Here is a 24,061-nt window from a genome sequence, read left to right on the forward strand (position 1 = left end):
AGCTATTGGTGCTATATTGAAGTGAAATCACACTTCTCTGTAGAGATTTGGTAGAGTCTGCTAGGGTGCTTCACCTCTCCTTACCGGTCTGGAAAGGTAGATAAACCAGTCATATGACCATTAGTTTTATTGATATCTGGTATATTTGCTGCATGGCCAGAGTTTTGCTTTAAGATTGCGTATGAAGTTGAAATGGCCACCTTTCTCTGTTAAACTAAACGCTCTGAAATAATGTATATTATTATTTTGTTTTTTACTCTTAGGTTCTTCTAAGAGATTATAACTTTGATAGTCGACACAAGCCTGCTTTCACAGAAGAAGATATTCTGAATATGTTCCCCGTAGTCAAGCACATAATAATTAAGGCCAAGGAGGCAAACCAGCTGTTCAGCAAAGCTCAGGTCTCCATCCAGCAGGGTAAAGACCAATTACTAAGCATATATGCATCCTACTATGATGTCTCTGGCAGTTGACAAAGTAAAAAATATTTCTGTAATGACGTTTCATGTTTAGAGAAAGTTTAGTTAATGAAAGACAGAATGATTCGTTAAGGGCATGAAAAATCTTTCAATAGTTCCAAGAAAACAGCTGCAGATTTTTTTGTTTTGGTTTACTTCAATGTGTTGCTTTTCTGTAAGTGAAACTAGATACAGTATTTTTTTTTTTTAACTATGTGAATAGAGGGGTCGAGCAGTCACATGATATAGATGGCTCTGGAGCAAACAATAACAATCGGGAAGAACTTTGTAATGCGATTAATCCAAATCTTTGTAATGCGATTGTGTCCAAAGACACAAGATGGCTGCCTATTAGCCCATGTGTGGTCATACCCTAACCTCCCACCCCTGTCATCCACCTATGGTATGAATGGTCCCACTATGCTCCGTGTACATGTATTGTCAACATATATACATAGATTAAAATATAACATCATGACTGCCAGTTGCAAGTGCAGTCATAATGCCCCCTCCCCTTAACAAGTTGTCACATTATTCCATGGTCACGAGAATGAAATTGCTTGAGTACCACTGGCTGTTATCTTGTGGCTGTTTGGTCAGGGGCATGTGCACAATTTTCAGTCACAGGTTTCTATGTGTGCCAAAGCATGCAGTTGCTCATGCCAATGTGTGCCTATGCATGTAATGGTAAACGCACATGCACTGTGGGACACTTCCTGGAATTCCTGTAAGGCTCATTTGTGCTGGCAGTTATTTCTGTGTTTTTATGACAGACTCTTCATGGACAACGTCTTCGGACTTATGCCTGCCTTATCCTCCACCTGACCACCTCAAGCAGTCACCCTCATTAACCTGCATCATATGGCTTTCATTTGCTAGTATTTGGAGTTGTTAACTCACGGTAGCTCACCCGTCTTGCCTGCCACTGGTGGCACTATTCTGAGAAATGTGACCTGGTGGCATCTTACAGGAAAGTAGTCTGGTGGTCACTAGCTATAGCATTCTGTCAGTAAGGACTCTATAATTGAGTGTTTCAAACACTCAAAACTTCAAAAGTTATCTTGGGTCTATGTGCAGCAAGATTTAACAGTGAATCCTTGATTTCCTGATGAGTTACATTCAGGGCCAGATATCTGGCCACAAGGGCCTGGAGCTTGGGCAGCTGGACATTGAAACAGAGCTGCAGCATATAGAAGAGGAGGCTACAAAAGGGGGGTAACACATCGAAGAGGGGGCAACTGCCCAGGAGAGCTGTACATGAAAGCGCGAAACTCCTGTACATGGATGTCACACATGAAATGAGAAGGGGGCTCCTGGATATGGAAGGGGAGTAACAAGAACATTGGCCTAGGGGCAGAAGAAGTATAAATCTGGTCTTGATTATATTTTTAGAACAATAAAAAGAAGTCAGTGCTATGTGCTACATCAGTGGTGCCCAACATTTTTTTGCCCGAGGGCCGCACTTCATTTCAAGATAAATGTCTTGGGCCGAAACACATACATATAAAATTTAAATATAAATCTTTAACATTTCTCTAGTAACAGTTAACATGGTGTTGGAAAAGGAAAGAAAACGGCAAACCGAGAATTGTTGTACTCACCATTTGATGCCCATTTTCTGGGGTACCTGGGTGTGTGTGCAGAGATTTCTGGGTGATCTCCCCACCCAGCACAAGTGCTTTGGGTAGTTGTGGCCTACTATTCAGCAGAAGCTGGGGACTCATTTAGTTGCCGCGGGTAAAGGTCAGCGTGGAGCAAAGTTTTTTTTTTTACAGCTTGACCAGCTGGTAGGGTGTGATGACCCTTGAGATGAGAGGCCGGGGCAATAGCAAAGCATCTGGGAGAGGAGAGCCGGAGCACTGAGGAGAGCCGAAGCAAGAATCCATGCTGAGGAGGAGGATCGGAGATTGTGTCATAGGTTTACACAGCATACTCGTGTTCTCCGTCTCGCGTTCTCTGCAGTAGCGCTGTGATAGTTAGAGACCCTCACCCATTGGTTGCTGCAGGAACCTCCCTCCAATAGGAATTAAGCTGATTCCTATTGGAGGGTGGTTCCTGCAGCAACCAATGGACGAGGGTCTCTAACTCTCACAGCGATACTGCGGAGAACGCGAGGCGGAGAATGCGAGTACACTGTGTAAAACTATGACATAGTAGGACACAATCCCCGATCCTCCTCCTCAGGACCACTTCCGCGGGCCACAAAAGTCGGCTTCACTGGCTACAAATGGCCCGTGGGCTGTAGGTTGGGCACAGCTGTGCTACATGAAGTGTTGCTTGTGTGGTTTTCTTGATTCTGTATTTTTGTCTTTGTTTCACTCATTAAAAGCTGAAGTCTGTAGAAGCAGTATTTTCAATCATTACATACAAAACATCTGAATGAACAAGCTTCTCTCCATGCTTTGCAGGTGCTCTAAAGGATGCTGTGGTATTATTAAATGAAGCTCTGATTCAGTTCAGCAGTGTATATGGGGCAGTCCATCCAGAAATTGCTCTGTGCTTACGTCTTCTTGCTCGAATTAAGTTCCTTCTAGGAGACATTGCTGAGGTGAGAAGTATAGCCACCCATGGTGAAATGTTTTATACAACACATTTTAACTAGCTGGTCTTTCTTTAGAACCAGAAAAACAAAGTGATTGGTTATATAGAGGAGGATTGTGCCTAAAAGGGCTACTTGCCGGCTTGTTGTGCTGTTTTTGGCCCTGATTCACAAAGCGGTGATAACTCAGTTATCACGCCTAAAAGACTTTAGGCGTGATAAGCCGTGCAAAGCTGAGTTATCACCGATTTGTGCTGCTCTTCGCGCGAAGCTCCCGCGCGCAAAGTTTTGCGCGCGTAGCGCACCGCGCTGCGTGCGCAAAGTCCCATAGGGCTCAATGGACGCTGCGCGCGAAGCACAGTACACTGCGCGCGCAGCGCGGTGCGCTACGCGCGCAAAACTGAGTTTAGGCGTGATAAAGGGCTTTTCACAGGCGTGCAAACACTTTGCACCGCTTTGTGAATCAAGCCCTTTGTCTGAAAAGATGATGTAGCATACCATTATGTCATTTTATCCAAAGCTTCTGACATTGTTTAAAGTGTCTTTGGACTCCTACATAAACAATATGCCTGTGTCACCCAGGCATTCTCTTACTGTTGTCTCGAATAGTGTTGGTGTTCGAATTTGGGTTATTGACATTCAGAAACCTGAATTTGCCCATCACCACAGCAACCAGATATGTAGACAGAGCCAGGGGGAGTTCGCTTATTTGCGCTTCACGTTGCACTTCACGCGAGTCACATGAAGCGCAAATAAGTTAACTCTCCCAAACCTGTCCACTTGTCTGTGTGCTGAAGTGCGATGATGGGTGAATTCAGGTTTCCTAATTTCAACAGCCCAAATTCGAACACCAACACCAGTCCTGAATCACCACAGTCATATTTGTGAAAACCTCAGGTTTTTCTATATAGATTTAATAAGACAATGTATGTGCATCCTTAGACTGCACTACTTAAAGAGAACCTGAGGTGGGTTTGAAGAATATTATCTGCATATAGAGGCTGGATCTGCCTATACAGCCCAGCCCCTGTTGCTATCCCAAACCCTCCTAAGGTCCCCCTGCACTCTGCAATACCTCATAAATCACAGCCAGCGCTGCTGACAAGCAGCTTGTCAGAGCGGGCTGTGTTTATCCCTATAGTGTCAGTCTGCTGCTCTCCCCGCCTCCTGCAGAACTCCGGTCCCCGCCTGCGTCCCTTCCCTCCCTGCTGATTGGAGGGAAGGGCCAGGGACCGGAGCTATGCAGGAGGCGGGGGAGAAGCCGAGACTGACACTACAGATGTAAACACAGCCTGCACAGCGAGGCTGTGATTTATGAGGGATTGCAGAGTGCAGGGGGACCTTAGGGGGGTTTGGGATAGCAAAAGAGGCTGGGCTGTATAGGCAGATCCAGCCTATGTATGCAGATAACATTCTTCAAACACACCTCGGGTCCTCTTTAAGTCTTATTCTCATACATCAAGATGTTATCTTTGATAAATCTAGGAAAGCCTCCAGGGGCGTAACTAGAGGGGACCAGTCCCTGCGACTGTAGGAGGGCCCAGAGCTGTAAGGGGGCCCCAACTACTACTTTACTCTTAAAGAGGAACTGTAACGACAAAACGTCCCCTGGGGGGTACTCACCTCGGGTGGGGGAAGCCTCCGGATTCTAATGAGGCTTCCCACGCCGTCCTCCATCCCTCAGGGGTCTCGCTGCAGCCCTCCGTGCAGCGGTGACGTCAATATTTACCTTCCCGGCTCCTGCGCAGGCGCTCTGACGGCTGTCGGCTCCGAAGTAGGCGGAAATACCCGATCGCCGTCGGGTCTGCTCTACTGCGCAGGCGCAAGTTTCCGGCGCCTGCGCAGTAGAGCAGACCCGACGGAGATCGGGTATTTCCGTCTATTTCCGTGCCGAAAGCGGCCACAGCGCCCCCGCTGGAGCCAGCAAAGGTAAATATTGAATCTACAGTCGGCTCTGTCGCCGGCTGTTCGGAGGGCTGCAGCGAGACCCCCGTGGGATAGAGGACGGCGTGGGAAGCCTCATTTGGATACAGAGGCTTCCCCCACCCGAGGTGAGTACCCCCCAGGGGAGGTTTTTCATGTTACAGAGTCTCTTTAAATAGGTTCATGCTTCAGATCAGGTGTTTTTGTGGCTGCACTTGTTATGGGTTGTTATGGGTGTGAAACTTGTTTTATGAACCTTGTGAGATGGGCCCCCAGGCTGCGAGGTTCACAAGGGGTTGGCTAGTGAAAGGGGGTAAACATAAGCTTGGGGCGCCCCATGATTTATAGTTACACCCCTGAAAGCCTCCATTTATTAAAAACATATTAGTAAGGGCCTGTTTCCACTACAAGCAAATTCTGGATGCAGAAAACTGACTCCAATGAATGCCTATGGGAAATCTGCATCAATTGCGTTTAGTGGAAACAGGTCCATAGGCATTCATTGGAGTCAGTTTTTCTGCATGAATAATCTGCATGTAGTGGAAACAGGCCCTTACTGTAGGTGCATACTGTACATGTGCCTGCAATTGCACAACCACATTTTTTTTAATAGCTCTGAAGTTCCACTGTGTAGGGATATGGCCTAGACTACCACCTACAGTAATTACACTAATTTGTTGTACTCCGGGATAGGGTTTTAGGATCATTTCTATTCTCCAGTGTTCAGCTCAGCAGAATCTTGGTAAATAAACCCCATAGAGACTCGTTAGGAATGGATTTAAAGTTGATCCTGTAGCCTTACATGCTGACAGTTTATTGTAACTATGCTGACCTAGTTATACTGGAAAACAGATTCATTGCATTTTCTTTAACAGGCTGTTGAGAATCAGCAGAAAGCAGTGATCATGACGGAGAGAACGCTGGGATATGACAGCGCAAATGCCATTCAGGACTATGTAGGTGCCACGCACAGCATTTCTGTATTCTGTAATCTTTGTGTGATCAATGTGCTATTGTACTAAGTGCTAAGTATAACTCCAGTCAAACATTTTATGTTACATTGGCAATACACTACTAGATTGGAGGTAGAACAGGTAAACGATTAATATACGATTCAGAAGAAATATAAGTTGCACCGCCACTAGCAGCATACTACTTAATACAGTATAAAGCTGCTTAATACAATAAAAAGTACAATGCATCCACAGCTCACGTCCGTAGTCCACCCATGTTCAATAGAGGAAAGAACAGCATTTTCCAATCATACATTTCAGGAGATATCAGTTGAAAATCGATTTGGAGGTTGTTAGTCTGCAAGACATCCTCATTAAATATGATGTTTTAACAATGCAACCTGTAATCTATTAAACAACAGAACAGTAAACATTTTCTGTTCTCAGTGACCCTGACACCAGAACATTGGAGAGACTTACTCAGTGTAGACACAGACAGTCATAAAAGGCTCAGTAATGCTCAAAGCCATTCCCACATTAGTAAAAGGAATGTTTTTATTACTCTTTAGATCCCTATTATAGGCACTTAACAGAGTATAGAGTTACATCAGATTCTTCTGACTAGTTCACAATGTTCACCAAAAACTGAAATATGATGGATGAATAAAGTAATGATTTATAAAGTTAGAACACATTAAATATTTCAGTCTCATTCCAACTAAGCCTTTTTGCACCTCAATATTTAAAAAATTACATTTTATAATGCCATATTTATAAATGAGTGGATTTTGTTCCCCAGCAATCACTGTTGTGATCGCGATACTGTAAGCACCCTAAATAGATACTTTGCAGCTCCATGGGAACAGAGTAATGGAAACACTAACTACAGCTGTTACTTTTCACCACAAAAATGACTAGTTAGTGGCCCATGGCGCACTTAAAGTTAAGGATCTAATGTCCGACGGCAAACCCCCATCATATGACCAGGCCAAGCAAAAATATGACCTGCAAACCATCACATTTTTTCGGTACCTACAACTGCAGGACTGTGTTCGGACTGTCTGGATATGACCCCTGCTCCTTTTTATCTGGGAATTTTTTTCATATGTTCGAAGTCTGGTAGAAAAGGCTTGCAGACATGTCCCCTGCTATGGTCAGGTGGCAGGACCCACTCCAAACTTCATGGTTCCTAGAGGATTGAGATGACATATTGTTAGGTCTTGCCAAATCTTCAATAAATTACTTTATTAAGGAACGTGGGTACAGAATACTATATGACTGGAACAGAACTCCCTCTCTTTTGCCGAGGAGAGGTCTCATCCCTACTGATGTTTGCTTTCAGGGATGTGGCCTTCCAGAGGACCAGATTTTGGTGGTCTTGTCAGATTGTTTAGAGATTTTGTGAGGAATGTTTCTAGCTGCCATGTACTATCCTAGAGGTCTCCATCACCCATGACCCATGGTTTCATTGTTTCACAAGAGGGCCCAATTTCTATCTAAATACCAGAACCTTTTATTTGTTTGTTTTTGCAATTTTGCTAATGCAGTTATTGCCAAGGAATGGAGATCCTTCTTTTTGATATGATTTGGTCTACTTGGTCCATCAGACACCTCTCGCTGTAGGGATACTATGCATTGTAGAAGCTGGCTGTTGATTCACACCTTTTTCCCTTCTTCCTTTGGTACTTTCATTGTATACCTGTATTACAATTTAAACTGTTATTCAATTCTATGGCAAACCCGTAATGTTATGTAATTTGTAGATGCTTTTCAATAAAACATTGTTGAGAAAAACAAATCAGCGCTGCTTATAGGTAGCATTTATGGGCAGTGTATTACTGCTCCCCGAGGTACATTCTGACTCCCTAATATTTTTGTCACATCAGCAGCCCCAAATGTTGCAGTGTGCAAGTGTTATAAGCAAGATACAGATTTTCAGTATGAGAGATTGCCTGTGGATGTTGTCTCACGCTGCCTTTTATTAATAGAAGACCCTGAAGCAGAAACTGAAGCTTTGATCATTAGGGGGTCCTCCTATAACAGACTGATTGCTTGTCTTCTTGCTCCAGGCTTTCATGCTGAAACAAGCAAGCGTAATCCAGTTCCTCCTCATTCATTTCTCTAGTACTTGGAAGGAAGGATGAGGAGGTTCCATAAAAAGGCAGCATCTCGTAGATACGCCCCTGCTCTTCTGATCTGTCAGTCATCTTGATAGTATCCTACTGTACTTTTCCAACAGGTCCTCCTCTCACATTACTATTTTGCCAGTGGACAGCTGCCAGTGGCTCTGAAGCTGCTATACCGTGCTCGCTACCTAATGTTATTCCTCATAGGTGAAGACCATCCTACCATGGCTACACTGGATGTAAGTACTCACTCTAATAAGATTTCTCTGTTATACCATTATTGTTATTTACTACTACTACTACTGCTTACTACTACTACTACTACTACTGTACTATTTCTACTTCTATTGCTAGTATACTACTACTAATACTACTGCTGCTGCTGCTGCTACTACTACTACAACTACTACCACTATAACTGTTATTTCCTAGGAATATCTGACTGAATACATGTGCCTTATTATTAAAACATAGGATAATGTTGATATTGTATATTTAGGAGTTTTTCCTGCTTCTTCTGTAAACCAGTGAGCATAACTCATGATTTTTATCACAACATAGGTTGTATAAGATATAATCAGCCCTGGATACATTTGTACACGTTTCCTAACTGCAGTTTCAGTAGTTGGGGGAAGCCAAGTACAATCTAACTATTTATACCTATGATTAGTTTTGGACAGTTGTGTCAGTGTTGGTATATGGTGCTTTTAAATTAAAAGCTGCATATTATTTAGGTTTCTTAACGTTGATGTGTGTAGTGTAATGTGTAGAGCAGTGATGGCTAATCTTGGCACTCGAGCTGTGACAAAACTACAAATCCCATCATGCCTGCCCGAGTTATGCTTAGAGCTGTCAGAGTATTGCAATGCCTCATGGGACTTGTAGTTCCACCACAGCTGGAGTGCCAAGGTTAGCCATCACTGGTCTAGAGCAACCAATAAAGCACCAATCTTTAACAGTTTGATTAATTTTCTTATCTTGTCAAATCCACAAATATGCTTTTGTGAAACAATCCACATAAGTTAGTTATGTAAGCTTTTCTTTCATCCTTGCCAGAGAGATATGTTGGAAAGAGCAGTGAAGTATCACTATGTTCATCATTAGAAACATCCAGTTGTGCAGAGAAAATCCTATGATTTATATTCCTCTGCACATGAAGGAAGGTTGAAGTATGGACTAGTTCCCTGATTGGCTTACTACCATACTCTTACTACCATACTATCACCTGTATAATGACTTGCCTACTACCACACTATTGGCTGCAGTAGTGTCTGAATCACACCAGAAACAAGCATGCTGCTAATTTTGTCAGATCTGACAATAATGTTGCAAACTCCTGATCTGCTGCATGCTTGTTCAGGGCCTATGGATAAAAGTATTAGAGGCAGAGGATCAGCAGGACAGCCAGGCAACTGGTATTGCTTAAAAGGAAATATATATGGCAGCCTCCATATTCCTCTCATTACTGTTGTCCTTTAAGGTTGGAGTAGGCCAACATTGAGCAGTACTTTTTCTGCCAAGCACTGTACCCTAAAACAAGATGTATACATATGTTTTCTACCATTGTATTACCAAAGTGTGATTTATTTGGAGTCCCCATTTAAAGAGAACCTGAAGTGAGAGGATTACGGAGGCAGCCATCTTCATTATCTAATAAACAATGTCAGTCACCTGACTTCTGTGCTGATGCTCAGTACACTGAGTCACTGACCCAGAATGAGCATGCGGACTAGCTGCATGCTTGTTGCAGGTGTGTGACTCAAAGGCTCAGCATGAGCCAGCCAACTGGCATCTATATACAGGGCTGTGGAGTTGGTACAAAAATCATCTGACTCCAACTCCTCCGTTTATGAAACCTCCGACTCCAGGTACCCAAAATTGCTCCGACTCCTCAACTCCGACTCCTTTGTCTAATTTTTACAAAGGCTATGGATTTGGTTCTAAAATCATCCGACTCCTCAGTTTATTGAAACCTCCGACTCCAGGTACCCAAAATTGCTCAAACTCCTCGACTCCTACTCCACAGTCTTGTCTATATAATTAAAAGGCATTTGTAATGCACATCATGGACGCAGCTGTGCGCGTAGCAGCTGAGTACATTGCCTGCAAAGCGCAAGCCACAGAAAGTCGCCGCCCTACTTGCAGGGTGAAGGAGAGGCGGTTATGCTCGTCGTGAGCTCTGCAGCGTGCATGCAGCAGGGCAGATTCTTAAAAAGAAATGGGGGGGGACAAATGGTTGTTTATAAGGGAATTAAGATGGCAGCCTCCGATTCCTCTCACTTCCTTACTTTGTGGCACTGTACAGGTTAAGAAACAAACATGTGCCCCTATTACAGCCAATGGTACATAATACAGTTGGAGTTGGTAGACTACATAAATATTGCAGACACTAATACAAAGTGCTTAAGAAAAAGGTACAAACATGACTGTATGCAGATGATATGTATATTTCTAGGCTGGTCAGTGCTATATTTTTTCATGTTTTTTTTTTCAAGATTTAAATAATGAACAATGACAGAATAATTGTGAACATAAATGGAGCCTGTGCTTTGAACTCTGGGTATGTTGGCCCTATGCTTGCAATGATTATAGGTTACAGGAGGCCACCGCACATGCATGAGAACAAGATCATATAAGGAATGACATCATTATACCATTGGCCTCCAGTAGTGTTAAAGTATAGCCCTACTGTTGTATTAAACTGTTCTTCACTGTTCTGTATCTTCACAGAGCAATATTGGTGTAGTTCTGCAAGCTGTTCTGGAAAGCAACTTGTCCCTGCGATTCCTTGAGAAAGCTTTAGAGGCAAATCAGAAGTATTATGGCATGAAATCTCTGGATGTGGCCTTGAGGTATTTATAAGTTTTAAATATTCCACAACATCTCTAAATCTATTTTTCCTCCATTTTGAAGCTTTGATCTTGCCGTATATCCCCAAAGAGCATTAAAGTGTATCACTGATTACTGAAATGGTTTATGCTACTGAAATGGTTTATATAGTAATCATCTTTAGCACTGTACAAAGTTACACACCATTTGATGGCTAATAAAAAGGTGACATACAGCTACTAAATTTAACAAAGGCAAATAGACAGCTTTCTAAAAGCTCGTACTCGCCTCACGATTTTGTCTGCGAATCTACCCACAACTGACGATTTTTTTTAATTTATTTTTTTTATTTTTTTAAACGTATGTTTCCGTGATCTCACCACATGGGTACAGGCGTACGATTAGGGGAATGACACTTTGTGACACACGGGGACAACGATCATCACAGCAGACATTTAAAATTCCCAATGACACCTGACAACTCCCATGCAATATGTTGCGATGATTTGAGCTCTTGTGTATGCCTGCCACGTTCCATCGTGTGTTCCCGCGGGCTGGAAGATGAATCGGGGCACATCATTTGTTGGATGGCATCGCTGTGAGGTTCTCCGATCCATCGGCAGGGGAGTATTCAGGGTAATAAGGCTTTGTTTCCACATTGACGCAATTTGCGTGCCACGCCCAACTCTGAAGTGCATGGAACACCATGTTGATGCAAATTCGCAGCCGTATCCCGCTGCCATGCTAATCCGCTGCAGTGGGGATTTGGATGCAATCTGCAGGAAATTGATGCAGCCATGCTTTATTTTTCTCATACGCAATTAAATGCTGCTGCCATTTTGTTACATTTTACCACACAAATTTGTGTGGTAAAATGTAACAAATTGCATCATGTGGAAACTCAGCCATACCAAACATACAGCAACTGCAAGAAAACAGTGACTGCAAGAGCGAAAAGGAGAGGGGGCTCACATTCTGCTAATAACTAGACATAGGCCTGGTGCACACCAAAAACCGCTAGCAGATCCGCAAAATGCTAGCAGATTTTGAAACGCTTTTTCTTCTTTTTCTGTAGTGTTTCAGCTAGCGTTTTGCGGTTTTGTGAAGCGTTTTTGGTGTAGTAGATTTCATGTATCGTTACAGTAAAGCTGTTACTGAACAGCTACTGTAACAAAAAACGCCTGGCAAACCGCTCTGAAGTGCCGTTTTTTAGAGCGGTTCGCGTTTTTCCTATACTTAACATTGAGGCAGAAACGCATCTGCAATCCAAAATCTGCAGCAGCCCGGGAGTATGCGTTTCTGCAAAACGCCTCCCGCTCTGGTGTGCACCAGCCCATTGAAATACATTACCCTAGCGGATCCGCACCCGCAAGCGGATCGCAAACCGCAGCAGAACCGCTCTGGTGTGCACTAGGCCTCACCGCTGACAGTTACCGCTTGTCTAAATAATTACCTTTACTCTTCATCAACTTTGTCCTCTGTGTCTGTTCAAGTTTAAAGTGCACCTGAACTCTTGCACATGGCAGAAGGAAAACAGAGAGAAATTCACCATGTATACTTTTAGAGAGTTTAGCATGTCTATTTCCCCTTCATATTTGACTAATCACAACTGTAATTTGATCTCTCAGATGTGTCAGCTGGCTGCCTCGGCAGAGCAGCTAATCTGTAAACACAAGTAGTTAACCCTATGTCTGTTTCCATGATAGCAGAAAGTAGAAAGACTGCAGATTTATTGCAGGATTTTTATCAGCTGTAACAAAGAATTGTTTTCTGTTAAAGGTTATTATGCTGTTGCTTATCTTTTAGGCTGATTTCACAGTGGGACATTACAGGCGCACGTAAGTGCAGCCTGTAACGCACCCCAACGCACAGCAATGAAAAATCAATGGGCTGTTCACAGTGCCAACATTGCGTTACATTGTAACGCAGCACGTCTACATAACATACTGCATGCAGTACTTTACATGCGGCTAAGCCGTGTTACACTGTTTGCACATGCTCAGTAGGAGGTTTTTTTTTTTCATTTTATGGGCGGAGAGGAGGCGGGGAGAGGCCGCTATGTAGCCAGGCACATGGTTACTTTATATTCACGGCACTTGCAGTGTTTACATCCTGGAGCAGCCGCTGATTGGCTAGCGGGACCACATGATGCGGAGAGCTCCGCTCACGTGGTCTCCGCAGTGCCTCCGACAGAGCAGGCGCTTCAAGAGCTGCTTGTAACGCGGCTCTTGGTAGCGTCCTGCTCCAACACCACCAGACGTTGCGTTAGGGGCACGTTATGTGCCCTATAATAATCCCTAAACGCAATGTCCTGGTGTGTTAGTAGCCTTAGAGCACAGAGGGAGTCCAGGTCCGCTTTAATGAACTCAGCGAATAGATCTGTATAAACGGCAAACAAATAACTGATATGAAGAGGAAAATGTTATTTTACTCTCTTTTTCTCATATCTCAAATATGCCCTTTTTACTTTGTGTGACACGATCGAAAAAACTGGGAAACTGTCCATAAACTATAGTAGCTGAATATAATTATATTGTAAGATTAAATCATACATATATTTTATGAAAAGCATTACAAGCAGAGGAAGATTATATTTTAAGATTACCTCAAATATTAAAAAAAATAATAAGTCTAAAAGCTGGAGAAGATAATAATTTAAGATAAAATTGTGAAGATAAAAAAAAAAAAAAAACAAGTTAAAGGAGATTATCTGTAATAGATTGCAAGATTACCTCAGGCATATCACATAAAACATTCCGAGCAATGCCAGAATACATACAACCGGATACATCTGTTTAGCTCTAACACTTGCCTAATCACACTTCTATTTAACGTCATTCCATTTTTATGATTACATGCTACGGTACTGCAGATATTGAGATTATTATACAATTCATCTACAACTGAGGAGTTTATACAGTTATATTTAGTCTGTCAACTTTAAAGTACACCTGTCATTAGAATGATATGGCAGCTGACATCTTGAACTCCTCCCTAGTGATACTAGTCTCTTGGCTTTGATGCAGTTCATCTGGCTATAATGCTTTCTAAATGACCCTGGAGGTGAAATTCTTAAAGAGGTGCGTGGGGATTGCAGTTATTTAAAATTTGGTTATCAGTATTCTTATAATGGCTTACTGTTGATGAATTTTGCACCACTATTCCCACCATTGCATAGCTGTATACAAATAGCAGACGCAATTCGCATAGCGGGCGCCCAAATCGGTTGCTCTCCTTTAAGTGGTGTCTATTCTCAAAGCGGACCTGAACTTCCTCTCTGCTCTAAAAGATTTGCAACAGCATAATTACCTTTAACCTCCCTAGAGTTCTGGACGAGCTAGGCTCGTCCAGAGACGCCGGAGGTCACCGCTCAGGCCCCGCTGGGCCAATTTGAATTTTTTTTTTTAGTGCTTGCTGCGTGTCTTACTCGATGGCCACCGATCCGCCGCTACCCACCGCGATACAGGGCCCTCCCAGCCAAGACCCCGTGCGCTGCCTGGCCAATCAGTGCCAGGCAGTGCTGAGAGGTGGATCGGGTCTCCCTGGGACGTCGATGACGTCACGACGTCCGTCGCCATGGTGACGGGGGAAGCCCTCAAGGAAATCCCGTTCAGAACGGGATTTCCGGATGGGTCATTGCGCCGGCGGCGATCGGAGGGCAGGGAGGGACGCCGAAGGGAGGGGGGAATCATGTAGCTAGCGCTATGCTAGCTACATGAAAAAAAAGATGTGCAAAAAATGTTGCTGCGGGAATCAGAACGCCAGGCGTTAAAGAAATACATTTTTTAGTTACAGCTGATACAAATCCTGAAATAAATCTGTACTGTTTCTACTTCCTGCTTTCATGGAAGCAGACATATTGTTAACATCCTGTACTTTCCAATGATCTTATCTGTGGCAGTCAGGTGACACGGGAGAGAGCAATTTGCAACTTGTGATTAGACATAAATGAGGGGGGATTAGACAGGCTAAGCTCTCTAAATACATACAGGGTGAATTTCTCTTCTGTCCTGTGCAAGAGTTCAGGTCCACTTTAATCCCTAGCCCTTAAAACCTAATCCTTAAACCTAAACTCCAACCCTTAACTATGTACCTTAAACACACCCCTTCCCCGACTAACTTTAGCGCATAATAGCGGGCACTATCCCACTTGCTATGCAACCTGTGGTTACAAATAGTGGGCACCAGGGCCACTTGCTATGCAAACTGTGGCTACAAATAGTGGGCACCACTATTTAGAGGGCACCCAAATCTAGCACTTTTTTTTTAAGCTTTTCCGATCTGTATACCTCCTATGCCTATAGCTAACACTAACTCTAACCCTATCCCCTACCGCTAACCATTCTATAACTATACTAAACACACTAAACCTCCCATAACAAAACCTAACATCAACCTCTAACCCCTGGCACCAACTACAGCTGAACCTCTGGCGCCCAAACTACCGAGTGCCACAGCTGATCCACTGGCAGCCAACAGTCGATCCTTGAATGGTCAAAGTAACTATCACAGCTGAAGCTCGCCTCAGCTGAATCGCCAGCACCTCCACAAAGTCAGCACCGTAGCTGTCACTGTCGCTGCTGCTGAACCCCCTGCGGGAGTTGAGACCACACTGTAAAGTCAGCTCTGAAGCCGCTCCGCAAATTTAGCAGCGTAATTGGCACTGCCGGACACTCCGGCCGGAGCGGAAGCGGACAGTGTAGTGTCTGGTCTGCATTTTTCGGGCGATCGGAAAAGTGATACGTAAGTGGAACCCTATGTGGGTGATTACATTGCAGCGCTTGCACTTGGCGATTGAGCTGCAGAATATTTGGACTGTGAAGATATGGTATTTTGGCTAGCTCTGCTCCGGTAGCATGCTCCCTGCTGGACAGGAAGTACGTCACTTGATTTTTGTCTTTCTTTGTAATGCATGCCGCACTGCTACCCGCAACAGTCTATAAAGTTTGCTGATTCTAATGCAAGTGTGCGCTGATCGGTAGCACTTGGCAATTCACTGAAGAATCGAAGTCCCCTCTGTGTCATCTGAAGTGCTTCTGTTGCAATGTGGGTAGTTGTCAATCTTATTGAGATTAATGGCCACTGTGACGGGGAGCAACAAGTGAAAGTATGGAGATGTGACGCAATAGTGTATGAGGGGCCTAAGTGACAGGTGGGAAGGAAGCAGGTGCAGATGGTTATCTACAATTGTCAAGCGCAGCACATTGACAAGCAGGAGGTGGGTATATACCCGAATGGGACACCACCACAGAGACTAGTTAAAAGTATGTAGCTCAGAATCAGAATTTATTTCGCCAAGTACAACGCGAGTTGTACCCGGAATTGCTTTTGGCACAACAGGGTCGGTGATGGTACAGTAGATATGTACAGTGCATACAGATACATCATTAGATACATACAGTAAGTACAATGCATATACAGAGCATAGAATGTAAGGCATAAGTAGAAGGTACTGTAAAATATGGGCCCAGGAGAAAGGACCAGGTGGGAAATCCGCTGCCATCTTAGGCACTCAAGACGCTTCTTCAGCGATAAATTGAATCAGATACCCCAGCGATAAATTGAATCAGATACCCCTCCAGTCTATCCTGGGAAAGAGAGAGCGAGGATAGAGGAAAAGGATAGAGGGAAAGATAGAGAGAAAAAGTGAAAGAACAGTGAAAGTCCCCTCAGGATTGCGGTTTGGCCCATTAGTGTCCCGTTTGGCTGGCTTTGCAGCAGTGATGGATCCACGGCATCTGGTGGCTGCACAGGGCTGTGCAATGGAGCTGATGGCCACTCAGGGCTGTGCAATGGAGCTGGTGGCCGCACAAGGCTGTGCGATGTAGCTGGTGGCTGAACAAGGCTGTGCAATGTAGCTGGTGGCTGCCTGGGGCTTTGCAGCTGGGTCAATTGGTGGAGCAGGGACAGGCAGCCCAGTGGCCAGGAAAACCCCAGCAAGTTCAGCAGTGGATGGCCAGGCTTCTCAGGGAGCAGAGATGGTGGTCGCACAGGGCTGTGAGTTGGAGGTAGTGGCCGCACAGGGCTGTGCAATGTGGCTGGTGACTGCCATGGGCTGTGCAGCTTGGCCAATTGGTGGAGCAGGGGCAGGCAGCTGAGGGGCCAGGAGGACCCCAGCAAGTTCAGCGGTGGATGGTCAGGCTTACCAGGGAGCAGAGATGGTGGTCTGGCGTGGGGGAGCAGCAATGCTATCAGGCTAACCTGGGCAGGGCAGCCCGACAAGCGATTGTTGTGATCTGCCCTGCAAACGGCGGGGGTGCCCATTCTCTCGGCTCTTCTTGCAGCCCGGTCAGACGAGGGAAGCATCCGATGTGTGCCCGAGGTGGCTCCCTGGCAGCCGCGGCGGCGGACGATGACGCCGAGTTCCCTGCCTGAGACAGGGTGAAGCAGTGCAGCCCAGCGCCTGGGCCCGCGATCGCTCCACGTGGGTGGCGGTGGATGCAGCCCAGCTGATCTGTCCCTGCGATGCTCCGACGCCCTGGCAGTCCCCGTGCATGCAGAGAGCGGTGTTCCGGCGGAGCTGTGGCTCTGCGGAGACCAAAGAGACACGATCCACATGCCTGTGAGCGCACGCTGTTCCGGGCTTCCCCAAGGTGCTCGTCCTGGCCTCCCCACTACAGTGGACGGTCTCCTTGCGGCAGAGCAGACCGAACAACTAATGGCAGCCTGCGATGCACTCCCGTGGCCCCGCATCTCACCCAGGAGGATGGAGGATGTTGGTGAGAGCAATTGGGGGGCATTAGAAAATAAAGAAAAGAGGCCGGAGCCCTGTGGCCGTGGCGTCCGCATCCGGCGCCATCTTGTATGTATACATGCTAGTGGAGACTAATAATGTTTTTATTTGAATAAGAGATTTAGAATTTAGGTACGCATAATTGTTTCTTTGGCCTGTCATTTTACCTGGTTTTTTTTGTTTGTTTTCTTCTTCTTTACCAATTTTTTGATTTTGCTAGACTCTTTAATTGGGATGGTGCCACAGCGTCCCTCTGACAGTGCACATTCTTAGAGACACTAATTTTACCTGACACTGTTAAATCTAGCGTCATTGCTGTTCTGTCTAAGAAAACCCCTTGGCTACACTGTTCTGTATGCTTTCCTCTGATGTTTCTCAGGATCACGTTTCATCTCTTTCCCCCAGGTACTGACATGAAGTTGCTTATCTGCAAATCTAACGCAGTCCAATTCACTATGAAATGACACTTTGCAAGTCATGACAATTATAAAATCAATAGCTTGTCATACAATACCTGAAGGCCACTCACACACCCTGGCCTGCAAAAGGGTCAGTTCCCAAAGCAAAGTTGTATGTGTAGAAGCAAAAGCAGCTTTGGAGCTATGATGAGGGGACATAGATAGACAGCGCAGCTGTGCCTCAGAAAAGAGTGATATCATTCATAACATGTGCATTATAGTACTATTGTACCAATAAGTAGGTGAAACAGTACTGCCAAAATTATTCTGAGTATTCCCTTGCGTGCTGATGGCTTAACAAGGCATGTTATTGATAAGATGTAAAAATATCACCTAGGAAAAAACGTAAGAGTAAAAGTGAATCAGGCCCTTTGTGTTTATTTTATCTTTAGTCCCTCCATGAATATTGGCTGTTTTTGTTTTCTCCATTCTCTTGAAGTAAGGTTTGAACCATTGTCTTTCATCCGTACAGCCACCATTTGATCGCCCTCGCATACACAAGCAAAGCAGAATTTAGAGTAGCAATGCAGCATGAAAAAGAAACCTACATCATATACAAAACATTGGTAAGCATATTTCTACTATATAAAAGGAAAGAATATAATAAAAAAATGTATGATGGACTGGCAAGCTTTTGTATTTCAAAGAGATATGCAAAAAATACAATAACCACCTTATGCAACTGAAAACAAGCAAATACACAATTGAGTAAATATATGAAGCTATGGACTTGAATCAAGGCTTCTCTGTGAAATGCGGTTTTAGTTTAAAACCGAGTACCACAGTGGGACATGCGATGAATAGTGAAAAATAATAAGCCCATTGTACATTGCGAGGTGTGACCTCCATGGATTGGACTTTCTTTTTCAGCACATCCCACAGACACTTGATCAGATTGATCTGGGGAATTTTTATGTGAAATTAAATGTAATTGACTAGAAGAGGCCACCTTTCACTCATTTACGGTCCATTTTTGATGTTTACATGCAAAATGATAGGCAGATTCAGCAGTAGACAGTGTTTAGTATGGGCACTAACTGGCCAACATGTACGCAACCCCATACTTACTAAGCCATGTTGTGTGTCCTGACAGTGTTGGACTGGGAGCTGGAAAAGCTGAGGAAATCCACTTGCTGGCCAAGCAGGAGCAGTAATCAGGTGTTGTTGCTCACAGTGAAGACTTGCTGCAGGTTTCTATTGGGAGTGATAACACAGGGTTTCTGCTACTTGGCCAGCAGGTGGATTTCCTCAGTTTTTCCACCTCCCAGTCCGACACTGTGTCCTGACACGTTTCTTTCATGGCCAAAATTAAAGTTAAGAGTATAGAACTAAGAATTGCATAAAGTAAGATTCAGTCCCCTCCAAAATATTCGGGTAGTTAACATACAGGTGCCAGTTTCTGCAGGTTGTGAGATCCTTCCACACTGTGTTTGTTGCATTGTGATACCATTGCAGTGCAGCCAAAATGGCGCACTGCGCGTCAGGGATATGGTAATTACAATGAAAGTATACTTCACTGCCACTGTAAACGTCCAAGTTATCTGGTAAGCTCACAGCATGCTTTGCATTACCCTGAAGGGACCCTCCACACCTAATGTGAAAGCACCATAGGAATATCATTGCATTGTGTTGTGATGATATAATCCATTGCAACAGAACACAACTTATCCAGTGTGAAAGGACCATCAGATTTTTACTACTCATGCCCTGTTTACTTTTGTGGAGTTTTTTTGTGTGTTTTTGTTTTTAGTGGAGTAGACAATTCCATCGTTCCCAGCATGTCATTGAACATGGCTGTTCATAGCTTTATAAGCTATACCTCGTTTGTTTCTTGTTACAGCTGATGTGCTCGCTCATAGCTAGGCCAGAAGGTATATAAGTTGTCCATGAAGTATAGTGGAAGGTGGGGTCTTCATTTGGCTTTTAACTATATTTACTCAGCTGGCTTCCTAATATCCAAGAACCGTAAATGTACAGGATGTGCCAGACTCAACAAGACAAGATTATCCTGAACAATAAATGAGATTTAAAGAGAAACTCCGACCAAGAATTGAACTTTATCCCAATCAGTAGCTGATACCCCCTTTTACATGAGAAATCTATTCCTTTTCACAAACAGACCATCAGGGGGCGCTGTATGGCTGATATTGTGGTGAAACCATTCCCACAAAGAAATTCTGAGTACGTACTCTTGGCAGTTTCCAGTCTGTGAACCCTGTTGCATTGTGGTAAATAGCTGTTTACAGCTGTTTCCAACTGCCAAAACAGCAAGCAGCAGCTACATCACTTGCCAACAGTAAAAAGGTCACCATGTGATAAATGTCAGAATATAAATCAGGGATTTAAAATATTTTACAATGGGCAAACACTGACTAAATCATTTATACATAATTATTGTAAAAATGAAGCACTTTTTTATTACATTATTTTCACTGGAGTTCCTCTTTAAGAGTTATAGCATCCTACAGGCAGGGACACATCTTTACAGTATATCTGCATTTATAAAACAAAGTCCATGTAAGGCTTGGTGGTGTATTCTCCACAGTCAGCATGCAACGCATGAGCTGACGTGGAGGAGGTACACACACTAGCACAGGGAAACAGGCTATCCCTAGTATAGTGGAGGGGAGGACTGACTCCAAAAGGAGATTGTGGCGCACAGAGCCGGTGCAGATCCGACAGCCACAAACAATGCTTTCGCTATAACATCTCAGCGCAAAGTAGCGCTGAGCGCATAAACCAGAACTGAGGAGATCAGGACAGGTAGACAGAATGAACGCTTGCTAGCTAGCCGCTACTCAGTGACAGCAAGCGTCCACAACAAGACAGACTGGAATGAGGCAGCCAATGCGTAGCGGCGATGGCGTGCCTCACAAAGACAGGACAGGATAGTCAGGAAATAGCAGGATCAAGATAGATGAACGTAACAGATAAATATACAATAAGTATGATTTCCTAGCATATTACAATTACAGCTATCAATGAAACTATTTGTAACGTCTGACTAACATATGTATATATCGGCAATGAACCGATATATGACATAAGCAGGAACACTGACTTAGGACTGGAACGATACAGGGAACAGGACTCAGAAGGATTCGCTATCTCTTCGCAGAGATGAACGCAATCCACAAACGGTAACAGGACAGGATTCAGAAGGATTCGTTATCTCCTCGCAGAGATGAACGCAATCCACCAGCAGGACCAGGAACAGGATAACTAGCTCAGCACGGGTGATCACGATACGCGCAACCACCAAAACGTGCTGGAACTGACTAACTGAACACAGGATATAAACAGTTCGTGTACGTATATATCAGCGTCACTGATGTATCAACGTAACACGAATACAAGGAAAATAATAAACGTGCTGGTATGCATATATATGGGCAATGAACCAATATATGATGCAAAACCAGCAAAGTATCTTTAGAACAAGAAACACGATCGGGGGCTGAAGCAACAGCAAGACAGGCTTAAACTGAAGCTATGAAAACCCGAGGAGTCCTGCAGGAAGCAGATCTTTATACTGAGGTCATCCAATGGGAGCAGACATGCAGATTCCCACACAGGTGAATGATAATCAGTCACAAGCTGACAGCAGGGAAAGGCAGACAAAGCTATGCAGCTTGCATGGAAAGAGATCAAAACTGCCTGAGCTGCAGCACTACTACTTCCAGCAATACCTGCTGCAGCAGCGATCATGACAGTACCCCCGCCCTTAAAAGCGGATTCCAGACGCTTTTCAAAACTGAAATTCCCAACATAACAGTCTGACTGATAATTCATGATGACCGGGACAGCCCGGCAAGACCAAATTCCAGAATCAGTCCCCACAAGACTGGACCCATCAGAACCAGAACCTACAGAACCATGCCCATCAGTACTACAAGCCCCAGTGTGACACCCATCAGAACCATGATTTCCAGAAGAAAGCCCTCTGAAACTCCCTGAGCGATACCCACCGCCTTCCAGGAACCGTTCAAAAACGCCAAAGCCTTTGCAATGCCCACCGGGACTGTCTTTACCAACACAAAACCCACTGTTGAACCAGTCCAAGGCACCAGGACAAGTTTTCTCAGAGACCTCCCAGAACACCTTGAAGCTCCAAAGAGATCCCCATAGGTCAGAACGCCCCTTAGGCTCACATGGAGAACTATCAAGAACCCCTATGGAACCTAGGGCAATTCCCGAGTCAGGGCCACAAGGACAAACATCAAGATCAGGGCTTTCAGGGACCAGAACCATCTCTGGGCATGCAGACAGACTGGCAACATCAGAACATGTTCCCACTAAGGAAGCATCAGAGCACGCTAACACCTTAGACACACTTGGGCATTCTGGCACACAAAGAACATCTGGGCACACTGGCACAAGAGAAACCTCTGGGCATGTCAAGGAACTGTTAGCCTCAGGGTCAGCCAAGACAGGACCAAAACCAGGACTGGCCAAAAAAAAAATCATATGACTAGACTTCGCAACTACTGGACTTTTACACGAGAATGCAGGATCAGACTTAGATGTTGCTGATTCCAGCAAAGTCTGTAACAAATCAGATTCAGGGGCACTAACAAGACAGGACAAATCTTCTGATGTATGCACTGAACCAGATAGGGACTCCACAAATACCTCTGGACTGGACAGAGACTCATCTAATACACTGGATTGGAGCTCATGAGGCGCTGCAGAACAAGTCAGTATTGCAGCAGCCCCCACTGGACTAGGCAAAACTGAGGAATTCCCTGGACAGGAAGGGGACTCTGGAACCTCTGCCACAGCGGCCAGAGAACCAGAATCTTTCAGGATACAGGGCTGGGTTTCAGGAACACTCATTAGACCGGACTGAAATTCTGAGATTTCTATTATTTTGCCCAGAGAATCAGAATTATCCATGTTACAGGGCAAGACTTTTGAAACATTCAGAGGACAGGGCTGGAGTTCCTCGGCTGTTACAACACTGGAGAGGGACTCAACAACATTGGTTAAATCAGACTGTGTACAGGGCAAGGTATCTAACACACTTGCTGACGAGGACAATATTTCAATGGCTTCTGCTTCGCTGGGCAGAAATTAATCAAGTTTTATTAGAGCAGACTGTAATTCTAAAACAGCTGCTAGACAAGTGAATATTACTGCAACACCAACTGAGGTAAGCAGTGCCTCAGACTCCTCTGCTAGAGGGTTTGAAGTATCCAAAGTACTGGGTGAAGCATAAGACTCTGCGACCACAGCTTGATCACTGAACAGTCCATATTGCAGGGCAAAACCATGGAAGCACCTGCTGGACAGCATAATGATTCTGTGACCTGAGTTTCATTGGAGAGATCTACTGCACAATTCATGGTACAGGGCAAATTTACTGGAACATTTTCTGAACACGGTAATAATTCTGCGATTTCGGATTCACATAGCAGACGCTCTGAGTTATTCACGAAACTAGAGTGAGGTGTAGAAACAGGAAGATCAAAACACAATGTTTGCGCATCTGAATCACCATTCAATTGTAAAATTGGAAAATTCAGATGCTGGGGTTCTGAGGTTTCTGGACAGGATTGCTGGGACTCGGAAACTGATGTAGTGCATCTATTGGCATCTGCTGGATCAGACAGGAGTTGAACTTTATTAACACAGGTAATTTCTGCAGAAGTGTTTGCAGAGACGGGCAAGATTTTTCTGGTGTCTGTTTCACTGAACAAAGACTCATGAGTACTGGCTAGGCTGGACTCAGAAGTCAGCAGGACCTCTGGATTCTCTGCTGAGAAATTTGTGCAGGGCAAAGTTAAGAAAGTATCAGTGGCTTCTGTTTTACTGGGAAGTAACACTGAGTTATCCATGGTACAGGGTGGAGTTACAGGAACATTCACAAGACATGGCAGGGACTCAGTAACTGGAGAAGTGGGACAGTCTCCAATTGACAGTGTGTCTTCCCTGGTATCAACTGATTGAATTGCATAAAAATCGTCCAAAATCATTTTCCACACATCGATCAATGGAGCCACAAAGTCATACCCACACACACCAGTTTTTATTAGGTTATAG

General features: G+C 44.4%; 1 protein-coding gene across 1 annotated transcript in view; it reads left to right on the plus strand.

Moving 5' to 3' along the window:
* The window catches only part of LOC137525207 (clustered mitochondria protein homolog), a 139,219-nt gene that overhangs the window by 105,135 nt on the left and 10,023 nt on the right, over nt 1-24,061 (plus strand). Inside the window, exons 22-27 of the mRNA XM_068246198.1 lie at nt 264-417; nt 2,867-3,006; nt 5,796-5,876; nt 8,113-8,238; nt 10,730-10,851; nt 18,492-18,585. Of these exons, the coding sequence (XP_068102299.1) occupies nt 264-417; nt 2,867-3,006; nt 5,796-5,876; nt 8,113-8,238; nt 10,730-10,851; nt 18,492-18,585 (717 nt within the window). The remainder of the gene's footprint in view (nt 1-263; nt 418-2,866; nt 3,007-5,795; nt 5,877-8,112; nt 8,239-10,729; nt 10,852-18,491; nt 18,586-24,061) is intronic.

The sequence above is a fragment of the Hyperolius riggenbachi genome, chromosome 1 (genome assembly GCF_040937935.1).
Source record: "Hyperolius riggenbachi isolate aHypRig1 chromosome 1, aHypRig1.pri, whole genome shotgun sequence".
In the NCBI taxonomy this organism is placed as follows: domain Eukaryota; kingdom Metazoa; phylum Chordata; class Amphibia; order Anura; family Hyperoliidae; genus Hyperolius; species Hyperolius riggenbachi.